The sequence below is a fragment of the Microcaecilia unicolor genome, chromosome 2 (assembly GCF_901765095.1).
Source record: "Microcaecilia unicolor chromosome 2, aMicUni1.1, whole genome shotgun sequence".
NCBI classification, from domain to species: Eukaryota; Metazoa; Chordata; class Amphibia; order Gymnophiona; family Siphonopidae; genus Microcaecilia; species Microcaecilia unicolor.
This window is the reverse complement of record NC_044032.1, coordinates 373,589,451-373,601,812: the sequence shown is the minus strand read 5'-3', so window position 1 is coordinate 373,601,812 and position 12,362 is coordinate 373,589,451. Positions and strand designations below refer to the sequence as shown.

The 12,362-nt window shown below is 42.5% G+C and overlaps 1 protein-coding gene across 1 annotated transcript in view; it reads right to left on the bottom strand.

Moving 5' to 3' along the window:
• The window catches only part of ADGRL3 (adhesion G protein-coupled receptor L3), a 1,077,673-nt gene that overhangs the window by 587,770 nt on the left and 477,541 nt on the right, over positions 1–12,362 (bottom strand). Inside the window, 1 exon segment of the mRNA XM_030194565.1 lies at positions 5,666–5,680. Coding sequence (XP_030050425.1) covers positions 5,666–5,680 — 15 coding nt within the window.

Here is a 12,362-nt window from a genome sequence, read left to right as displayed (position 1 = left end):
CCTGCACATTAATGCCGCAAGACGCATTAATGTTATCTTACCACTCATTCTTGCTATTTTAGCACAGGTCCCATTTTATGCAATGAGACTTAATTACTAATAACTGGGGATTGCAGTAAAATAAACACAGTGGCCCATGCTGGCAACTTCGATTCTAAATAAAGTTTATTTAGATCATAGATCATAATCACCAAAAAAAACATAAAGGGCTCCTTTTACTAAGCCATGGTAAGCACTGATGCATGCTTAGCGCAACTAAAAAGGGCTTACCGTGGCAGATGAAGAGGTAAGTTCTGAATGTGTGTATGTACACCATGCGCTTTAAAAAAATACTTTTCTGGGAGGGGCCATGTCTGCACTAATCAGCACATCTACACTGCCACACTGGTTAGCGGGAGAATAGCGCACGAGCCCTTATCGCCTACAAAATAAGTGGTGGTAAGCATTCACACGCTAATTTTTGGTAATAGCCATGCGATAATGGCAACATTAGAACATGAAACCAATATTGCTTAATTTGCCCTCAACATTAACCCAGGGAATTGCCTGTAAATCACTTAGGGGTCCATTTACTAAGGTGCGTTGAAAAATGGGCTGCGGTAGTGTAGGAGCGTGTTGTGGGCGCGCGCATATCCATTTTTCAGTGCACCTGTAAAAATAGCCCTTTTTAAAATTTTTGCCGAAAATGGACGTGTGGCAAAATAAAAATTGCCTTGCGTCCATTTTGGGTCTGAGACCTTACCGCCAGCCATTGACTCAGCGGTAAAGCCTCTCATGTTAACCGTGTGGTAATCACCTACACACACCAAGTCCGAATTGCCGCCTGATTTTCCCCGTGCGCCAGAAAATGAAATATATTTTCTGGTGCGCTTAGCAGACGTGCGTCAAAAATGAAATTACCGCATGGGCCACGTAGTAGCTGGGCGGTAACTCCAATTGGCGCACGTTGAACGCACATAGGTGCCTACACAGCTTAGTAAAGGACCCCTTATTAAAAAAAGGAAACCTCAACTGCCAGGGATGCCTACAAAGATGGCCTTCTGTTAAACGGCTTTTTATCATGGGTTTCACCAATCCTCTGAAACAAGCCACAATGGAAAACAAGTCCAACTATTTTCTGATTTTTGAGAAGACAAGCAACATTAGAGCATGGCCATTAATTTGGAAAATTGGCCTTTTTCCGGCAGCAATATAATGGCCTTAGCATGTGGAAAAGACCTGTGTAAGGGCGCAATAAGGTCATTTTCTAACGCATTTTTGTAAAAGGATCCCAAAATGTGTTAGTTTAAAAAAGGGCAAAATATAATATTAAAAAGTCAGCACGGATTTAGTGAAGGGAAGTCTTGCCTCACCAATCTAATGCATTTTTTTGAGGGGGTAAGCAAACATGTGGACAATGGGGAGCCGGTTGATATTGTATATCTGGATTTTCAGAAGGCGTTTGACAAAGTGCCGCACGAAAGACTCCTGAAGAAATTGCAGAGTCATGGAATCAGAGGTAGGGTATTATTATGGATTAAGAACTGGTTGAAAGATAGGAAGCAGAGAGTAGGATTGCGTGGCCAGTATTCTCAGTGGAGGAGGGTAGTTAGTGGGGTCCCGCAGGGGTCTGTGCTGGGTCCGTTGCTTTTTAATGTATTTATAAATGACCTAGAGATGGGAATAACTAGTGAGGTAATTAAATTCGCCGATGACACAAAATTATTCAGGGTCGTCAAGTCGCAGGAGGAATGTGAACGATTACAGGAGGACCTTGCGAGACTGGGAGAATGGGCGTGCAAGTGGCAGATGAAGTTCAATGCTGACAAGTGCAAAGTGATGCATGTGGGTAAGAGGAACCCGAATTATAGCTACGTCTTGCAAGGTTCCGCGTTAGGAGTTACGGATCAAGAAAGGGATCTGGGTGTCGTCGTCGATGATACGCTGAAACCTTCTGCTCAGTGTGCTGCTGCAGCTAGGAAAGCGAATAGAATGTTGGGTGTTATTAGGAAGGGTATGGAGTCCAGGTGTGCGGATGTTATAATGCCGTTGTATTGCTCCATGGTGCGACCGCACCTGGAGTATTGTGTTCAGTACTGGTCTCCGTATCTCAAAAAAGATATAGTAGAATTGGAAAAGGTACAGCGAAGGGCGACAAAAATGATAGTGGGGATGGGACGACTTTCCTATGAAGAGAGGCTGAGAAGGCTAGGGCTTTTCAGCTTGGAGAAGAGACGGCTGAGGGGAGATATGATAGAAGTGTATAAAATAATGAGTGGAATGGATCGGGTGGATGTGAAGCGACTGTTCACGCTATCCAAAAATACTAGGACTAGAGGGCATGAGTTGAAGCTACAGTGTGGTAAATTTAAAACGAATCGGAGAAAATTTTTCTTCACCCAACGTGTAATTAGACTCTGGAATTCGTTGCCGGAGAACGTGGTACGGGCGGTTAGCTTGACGGAGTTTAAAAAGGGGTTAGATAGATTCCTAAAGGACAAGTACATAGACCGCTATTAAATGGACTTGGAAAAATTCCGCATTTTTAGGTATAACTTGTCTGGAATGTTTTTACGTTTGGGGAGCGTGCCAGGTGCCCTTGACCTGGATTGGCCACTGTCGGTGACAGGATGCTGGGCTAGATGGACCTTTGGTCTTTCCCGTATGGCACTACTTATGTACTTATGTACTTATAATGTACATTTTCCCATCATGATAGGGAATTTTAAAATAAATAGAGAGAGAGAGAGAGAGAAAAAAAAGACAAGCAAGCCAGAATACTTGCTGCTCTTTTTTTATTGGGGTAACTGTCATGTGTTGATATTCCCAAGTAACTTTTCAATCTCTGACAAATGATTATCTCCATCTCCCAACAAAACTGTCGAGTAGGCAATATTTTCAAACAAGCAGTTTAGGGACCCTTTCACAAAGGTGTGGTAGGGTTAACGTGAGGGTAGTCTGCGCCAAATCGGCCCTATCACCGGGGTTAGCGTGGGAGCCCTTACAACCTTCTAAATAGATGGTGGTAGGGGATCAAGTAGTAAATAGCTACATGCTAATTTTAATATTAGTGCACGGCCATTTACTGCCTCATTTAAAAAAGGCCTTTTTTCCACCACGGTAACAAGTGGCCCAGCGAGCGCCAAAACTAATTCAGGCCACCTTTTAATGTGGCTTAGTAAAAGGGCCCCTTAGAGACCAAGTCAAGAAGGTGTGCTAATATTTAACAGAGATACCAGGCACTTCGAGTGAATCAGTCACACTGAATAACACCATGGTAAGATTTTTGTTAAAATGTAGACCTAGTAAATAATGATTTCCAAGGGAGCTTTCCTATTAGTGATATATTTATCTCTTATTGTAATAAATATGGAAAAAAGAAAGATGAGCCATGTGTACACCTTGTGCAATATTTTAAACATAAAAAGGGCAAATATTAATAACCTCAGTCATAATAAAATATTACAGCTACATTGTGCAACATTTCAAACATCTAAAGCTCAATTTTGCATACAATGTTGAGATGGAAATTGAGATGTCCCCTGATATTTTAGAAAAGGCTCTGCCAAATGCAGAGATTTTTGTAAAGCATAATGATGCACGGGAGTGCATATGTACTTTCAGGCTTGTCTTGCAGGACATACTATTTGAAAATGTGGCACATGGAGAAAAAGAGCATTCTGCCTTGCCCAAGTCTCCATGATCAGCCCTTTTAAAATTTCTGCACTCTGCGGCATTGATCCTACACCATCTTTGACACCATTAGCACAGATTTTTCCCTTCCCCCAAACACATCCTTAGAAAGTATTATGAAAAAGTCCTTATTTGGCAGTTTGACTCATAGCAGTAGTACTGCGAGACTAATGCTGACCACTGCAATTTTGAAGCTGGCACCACAAGGGGCAGCACAACTAGGGATCACTCCTGCTCCCCCCCACAACATGACACTAGGGAGACCCCTGGAATAATCCAGAAGAGGGTCAGTGTGAAGTCTGTCAAGAGGAACTTTGCCAGGGGGATGATCTTTGTTGAGGGGAGTTTTGAAGGGCATTCTTATATATTTGTCAAGGGACTTTGGATAAAGGAGAATAATGAGTGCTAATGCTGTCTTGGGGGGTGGGGAGGGGGATCAGTGCCAATATTGCCAGGAGGATTCAGGGGATGGAATAGTTCACTGTTAAAGCTGTTGGGGGTATCCAGGGAAGGGGGGTTCCATCAGCTTCCTCACCTGCTCTTTCAGGCTAGCATTCATGTGTGCTAAGAGCTCCTGTGTTGTCCATGTTATCCAGTTAGCACACACTAATCAGAACATGTGTTATAAATCAATTCTAGACAATCTTTTTCTTATCAAGGTGCTAAAGTATGGAATGATATTCCATTATAGCTCAGACACATTCCACCTTATATTCTGTTTCATAAAGCTTTGAAGACATACTTATTTTCGAAATTTTTGGAAATTTGATATGATTGTAAAATGAAACATTGTGAAATGTAATTTAAAATTGTATTTTGTAGCTATAATTATTGTATTTCTTTTTTAAAAATCTCTTTATTAATGAATGGCACATAAACCATCAACACCAACAATTTCTTATCTTTTAATCTGCCTTGAATTCTTGTGAAATTAGGCAGAATATAAATTTCAGAATAGAATAGAAAAAAAATGCTTCCATGTCCTATTCCCGCTCATGGCTCACCCTCTCCTGAAAGAATCAGAAAAAAATATAAATAAAGCACAATTACAGTGTGCAAACCAGTGGCGTAGCTAGGTGGGGCCACGGGGGCCTGGGCCCACCAAATTCCCTCTTGGCCCCTGGTTGACTGGTGGGGGTTCCCAACCTCTGCCAGCTGAATACTTCGTCCAGTGCTGGTCTGTGGCGGCACCGCCACATTACCTGCCTAGCTCTCTCTTCCCCTCACATTGGGCACGCTCCTTTTAGTGAAAGTGAGCATGTTCAGTTTCACTGAAGGAGCGTGCCTTCATGAGGGGAAGATACAGCAGGGCAGGCAGTGCGGCGGCGCCAGAGACCAGCGCTGGATGAAGACTTCAGCTGGTGGGGGTTGGGGACCCTCGCCAGCCAAGTTATTTGCAGTGGCGGTGCTTCAGCTGGTGGGGGCTGGCCATGGTAGTGTACAAAACCTTTGTGCAAAATGTAGCTACAGGATGTACGAGTCATGAATTTTGCAAAAACTGGTACTAATCTACACAAATGTTCCTAGTTTAGGACATGATGCCCCCAGAGTCATGTGGTCTCAAAAACTATCTTTGGAGAACTATGTCGTCTTCATAAATGGCATTCCAGTCTGGAAACTTCCACTCTTCTTCGAAAACAACAAGATTACTATCAATTTGCTATGCACGCAAATAAAGATTAATGTAAAATACTGTAACCATTTTCAAGATAAGGCACATGGTAGGTGCATGGACATAAATGCATACAATTTTGTTAATACTCAGAACATAAATCTGCTCATTCCTTTATTTACGCTGCCTAAGAGATATTCCTTTAGGCATTACATTCAACACCAGTAAGACCTGTGGCAAAATTAGAGATGTGAAGCAGAGTGAGTAGCTACACAATTGGTGAAAAATTAATGACAAAATTACTTCAGCTACACGTTAAAACTGTTAAGGAATGTAAGCCTATGAATAAGTAATATAGAAAATCAAAAGGTATTCAATTACCTCTTTGTTCCACTTCTATTGGAGGAGAGAGAAAATAAAGAGAGAAAGGAGAAAAGAGAATAGATTAATAGGACTGCATTAGCTAAGCACTTTATTTTTTTTTTTTACCTCTTGCCATATGAAAGAAGTTCGTACTTAATGCGTTCAGCTGCAGGGAACAAAGTAATATAAGAAAAGGATGATTCTTCTAATGTAGAGTTTCCAAAATCCAGGGCTCAAGAAGCTGCAATAATACAAGTTTCAGGGTATCCAAAAAAAGGAACACCCACAGGATTCATGTGTTCTAATAACCAGGTTAATTTGCATATGTTGGTTTTATACACACACAGAGAGACAGAAAACAGACCTGTTCGGGATTCTTAACTGGATTCCAATGCAGAAAACGTGAAGAAGGGTGCTATATTGGAGAGACTGGACAGATACTACAGACAAGAATCAATTCACACAGAAATCACATTACACACCACAGTATTTAACCAGAGGTGATCAGCATTATTCCTGGAAATTCAATTTTGGTATACGAAGCTGGCAAAAACATAGCCAGTTAAGGGGATCACCCAATGCGGGCTTATCGCTCACTAATCCGGAACTACCGCCAGGGTACTGCAGCAGCCTGGTGGTAGTTCCCACCCCAACTGCATGCCATTTCCAGCTCAACAAAAATATTATTTTTCTAGTGCCACTGTTTAGATATGGGTGCAGTAAGTGCTCCCCCCTGAAATGGCCGCGCTTTAAGAGGTTCACTTACCGCATGGCCATTTCTTTAAAAAAAAAAAAAAAGACAGACTTTTACCCGCATGTACTGGGCGCACGCAGGTCCATTTTTCAGCGCGCTTGCAAAAAAAGGCCTTTTTTGCCGAAAATGGACATGCGGCAAAAATAAAAATCATTGCTTGTCCATTTTGGGCCTGAGACCTTACCGTCACCCATTGACTTAGCGGCAAGGTCGTGTGTGTTAACCGGGCAGTAATCGTCAGCACGCGTACACTGCCGATTACTGCTCGGTTAGCGCCACACGGTAGAAAATAGAAATTAGCCAAGTGCTAACTCTGCCTCCAGAACGCTCTCAAAATAGGCAGTTTCAAGTTGGGGGCTAACTGGACATTTTCAGCAGGGCTATCTGGTCACGTGTTGCTGAATATGACCAGTTAGCCCAAACAGGAGCCATTTCTGGCCAGTTAAATCGACCCCTACAAAGCTAATCAGGGTGACATCTGTGCAGGAGACTAGGACAGGGCATCAATGACTTTATGGCCAGAATGCTAACAGGAGATTTTAAGACAATTCAAAGAGCATTAGAGTTTTTTGAACTTAAGATGCATAAATATTTTGAGAACAGCAAAAGAGGTCTTATCAGAGATCTGGCTTTCCTATCACATTGTAAAGCATAAAATAATACTGTTTTGTCACCTTTTAATCACCTGTCCCTCCCTGTTTCTCTCCCCCTCCCCCAACTCATTTCTACCCTTCCCTGAGATTGTCATTAGAATCCCTTTATGCGTCACTTGTATATTCTGATATTGTCTTCACTGTCTCATTTCTCACCTGAAGAAAGATAAGTTAGTCCAATAAAAATATATTTTTTAAGTTCTATTTATTTATTTTATGGATATAAACACAGCCAAGGGTTTGTTAGCCTGATTAAGGTAGTCAATGGTCAAAATGTATTTAAAAAAAAAAAAAACATGAGAAAAAGCAGCAAGTTCATGACAGTGGTGACCTCCACCATTCACTCCTTATAACACTGTGTGTGACTTAATTGGCTTAACAAGATAATGAGCACTGAAAACAGCGCTTAACAAGCAATAAGGAGCACTAATTGACACTGATTAGAATTCAGGTGCACAACTCGCTAAGTGTATTCTGTAATGATGTGCTCTGAGCTTCTAACGCGCGAAGGCAAAAAGGGGTGTGGGTATAGGCGGGGAAATGGGTGTTTCATGGGCGTTCCACAATTTAGGCGACTAGTTATAGAATATGGGCAAGTGTGCCTAAATCTACGTGCTGAAATTTACACCAGGTTCTCACTGGCGTAAATGGATGTGTGCAGATATCGGCGCTGAAATATTAACTAGGCATATTCTATAATTGATGCCTGCAATGTAGGTGTAATTTCTGCTGCTTATTTTATAAAGACACTTATGTGTCTATGTTTCTTCATATGGTAGATGTCCACTTCCCCTCTTAAAGTATGTACCCCTCTATAATATTACCTCCATGAAGCCCCATATTGAAATCAATCCCAGCTCTCCCATGTCTTTACCCAAGCTCTTAACCCTTTCCCTCAACTCTTCTCTACAGAAGTGATTATAGAAATATTAGGCACAATTTACATATTCAAAAAATTGATTTACATGTTAAAACTGTCACTTAGATTTGTACTTAACAAGATAAAAGCAGATTACATAAAAACCACAGAAATGAGTGAATAAAAAAGGAGAAGTGGTTTATTAAAACAGTTACCTGACGTGGCCACGTTTCGCCCTCAGGGTAAAACATGGCCACGTCGGGTAACTGTTTTAATAAACCACTTCTGTGGTTTTTATGTATCTGCTTTTATCTTGTTGGTTTCTCAGTGGGCAGATTTGTGCCTCTTGTTTTTCTCACTTAGATATTTGTAGGGCAATATATGAAGCCATCATTTATACATCTATACATAGATTACAGTGGCACACACTGCATTAAAGTATGTGTATTCTGAATGAACCTTTGAAATTGCAATACATGTTTAGTTCAGAAAATTACACCACTGACATTTATACTTGATTATAGTCACACATAAGTATGGGACAATATTTGTAACTTGACACCTCCATTTAGGCATGCCAAGGTCACAACAGACCAGTTGAAAAAAGTCCATATTCAGAATTTATTCACCACATCAAAGTTAAAAGCTCAACATGGCCATATTTCGCCCTCCTCGGGGCTGCGTAAGGAGCTGAGAATAAAAAGGTGTGAATCCAAAATGTCACCTATTTGGTTGGAAGCAACTCTCTGTGCAGTTAGCAGTTGTGGTGGAACAGAGAGATGCTTTGAACCAAATAGGTAACATTTTAGAATGACACCTTCAGGTTCTTATTACCCCCTGATGCAGCCCTTAGGAGGGCAAAACACGGCTGTGCCTGGCTTTTAGTGTTTTTATGCTTTTAATCATGATATGGTGAATAAATTCTGAATACAGACTTTTTTCAAGTAGTCTGCTCTTTTTTAACCATCTTGGACTAGGTTTAGAATTTTTTCTCCTCTTGTTGGCTCTTGTACCAGCTGCTACCTAATGTAGTCCTTGATTTCATCAAGGAATTTTACCTCTCTAGCATTTCCTGATGTTACATTTACCCAGTCAATATCTGGGTAATTAAATCACCCATTACTATTGAGTTTTTTTTTAGTTTATTAGCCTCCCTAATTTCTGATCACATTTCTGCATCTATCTGTTCATCCTTATCATGTGGATGGTAGTACACTCCTAACACTATCTTCTTCCTCTTTACACATGGAATTTTAAACCATAGGGATTCAGATGTGTTTCGTGTCCTGCAGAATTTTTAGTCTATTCAATTCAAGGCCCTACTTAACATATAACACCAATTATTGATTGTTAGATTCTTAGGGGTCCTTTTACTAAGGTGCACCAAAAAGTGGCCTGCGCTGGTGTAGACATGTGTATTGGATGCGTGCAGGTTCATTTTCCAGCGCACCTGCAAAAAAGGCCTTTTTTTTGGTAGAAAATGGACGTTCGGCTAAATGAAAATTGGTGCGACTCCATTTTATGCCTGAGACCGTACTGCAACCCATTGACTTAGCGGTAACGGTCTCACGCATTAACCGGATGGTAACCATCAGCGTGTGTACAATGCCGATTACCGCCCGGTTAGCACCACACGCTGGAAAATTTCCAGCGCATGTAGAGGGCGTGTGTAAAAAATGAAATTACTGCCCGGTAGTTGCGTGGTAGTTGTGAATTGGCATGCGTTGGGCCCGGGTAGGTGCCTAAGCGGCTTACTAAAAGGGCTCCTTAATTAGCTAATTAGTTTATGTGTGGATCTGTGATCCATGTCCACATTTGAGAGACCTACACAGAATCTGGTGGACTGTAACGATTGTAAATCTGTTTCACCGAACAAATCCTGAAAAGCAAACTGGCTAGGTATGCCTCTGAAAAAGAGTTGTGGAACACTGGTATAAACTATCTGGAATTTGATGGAATGAAATCTCGCATTACAAGGATCTTGTCTGATAATCTGAGCATTTCTACTTAGCATGAAGAAAATGATTTGATAAATAAAGATTTGTTTTTCCTGAAAAAAGCTTTTCCTGTACATTCAAGTGGCACATTAATTAGCTTTAAGCCTTCAACAGTTGACTGCACTAGCCAAATGAACATACAGATCTGGTGAATGCATTCAAAAGGTAGACAAGAACCAAAAACTGTTGATAGCACAATAGAGCTGCCAGCCTGGAAATTATCACGTAATAGTTTTACCAGAATTAACACTCCGAGAACAAAAACAGTAAATGCTTCCTTCTAATTTACAATTAAAATCAATGCTTGGTTTCAGTTTGCAATTGCTAAATGCAGGCAATCAGCCTTTTGTTTTGTTACATTTGTACCCTGCGCTTTCCCACTCATGGCAGGCTCAATGTGGCTTACATGGGGCAATGGAGGGTTAAGTGACTTGCCCAGGGTCACAAGGAGCTGCCTGTGCCTGAAGTGGGAATTGAACTCAGTTCCTCAGGACCAAAGTCCACCACCCTAACCACTAGGCCACTCCTTTTTCAAAAATCTTCCTACCAATTTGATAACATTTCCTCACTCCCCCTCCCCCCCCAAAAAATATAGAACGGAGTCCCTTATTGTATGTCCTATGCTATTTTCTAGACAATGTGTTCATTTTCAGTTCTTTATAGTTCAAGACAAATCAGTCTTAAAGAGGAAAATACATTTTCCACTTCACTCTATAATCCTGTACTAAAATGTTTATGCTTTGTGCACAAACGTTATAGAACTGCGCTAGTTGCACATGTAAGTTAATTGGCCAATTAGCTGCTAACTTGCCAAACAACCAATAATCATTGATAATCGGAGTTAATTGGTGATAATTAGCACTAATTTGCAGTTACGCGCATTACTGCTCTTAAGGGCCGATGCTCAAAGCTTACTGTGCTAGCAAAATGCCTGATTTAAACTGTCAGTCTAGCAATCACGTTATTCAGCATTTAATGCACAAAAGGGCTCTGAGTGGTTTTTACCATTTGGGGTAGCAGCTAAAGATAATCATATGCAAATGTATTGAAAAGAGCTCACTGATATTAAAATGAGCATTCTGAGTGATGCACAGACATTTCCGAGTGACACAGAGAAAGGAGCGCCTACCTTTAACGTGCAAAACTTTCCGTTAGGTCTAGAGCTTTCGTTGTGTGAGGGAGACTTCTCGGAGGAGCAGTCTGCTTGCATTTTTTCAATAGCAAAATTTGGAGAGCAGAGAACAGCTTTAGAGGGGCAAAGAAACAGCTGGAGGGAGGGGCTTTTTTTTCAATAGCAAACCATGTCTGAGAGCAGCTTAAGGGTGGAGAAACAAGCAGACAGCCAAACGGCTTGGGAAAGCCCCTGTGATGTCAGCTGGGAGGGATGGAGAAACAAGCAGACAGCCAATTGGCTAGGGAAAGCCCCTGTGATGACAGCTGTGATGTCAGCTGGGGGATGGAGAAACAAGCAGACAGCCAATTGGATGGGACAAGCCCTATGAAGTAAGCTGCAGGACATCAGACTCGCAGAAACAGAACAAAGCCTTGCAGATCAGCCAGCAACTCAAAGAAACAGAACAAAGCCTTGCAGATCAGCTAGTGGTTGCTGGCTGATCTGCAAGGCTTCGTTCTGTTTCTGTGAGTCTGACGTCCTGCAGTCAGAAACAGAACGAAGCCTTGCACCGGAAGAAGAGGACCTCGGCTGGCGGGGGTTGGGGTCCCCTGCCAGCAAAGGTAGCCCACGGCGATGGTGGGGGAGGGTTGGCGGCGGGAGGGGGGGGGGTCGAAAGAGTCGGTCGAAAGAGTTGTTGGCAGGGGGTCCAGGGCCAACGTAGCTACGCCACTGAATTCAAGAACTCCCTTGTTTAACTATTTTGTAAAAAGTAAGTCTGACCCACCTGGATTGTGCGTCTCCATAAAAAATTAGCAGCGTATCACTGGGATTGCAGTCACTACGGCCCTTCACTGTGACTACTCTAGAAAAACCCATGCACTGATGCACTGCCACTTCACAGCATTTAAATGGACAGGGCAGGCCCCAGTGTATCTGATGCCCTAAGTGAATGTTCAGCCATGCACCCCTCCCCCAGGGGTGGCTAATTGCCACCTGCATTTGTCCCCATCCCCAAAGGTTCTGTCTCTGTCCCATCTCTGTGGATCCTGTCTCCATCCCCACCCAATTCCCGCAGGTTTTGTCCCCATCCCCAGGGCCGTGCCTAGGGTCTCTGGCGCCTCCTGCAGACCATCAGTTGGCGCCCCCTGCAGCCCCCCCAGACCTGCCTGGCTCCAAGGCACGTCTGGGGCGCCTCCGCACCCTCTCCGCCTCTGATGTCTGCGCAGCGTCAGTGAAAGCGCTGCCTGTCTGACGTCTCTCCACCAGCCTTCCCTTCGCTCGTTCGTTCCCTCTGTGACCCGCCTTATTCTGACGTCATTTCCTTGAGGGCGGGACACA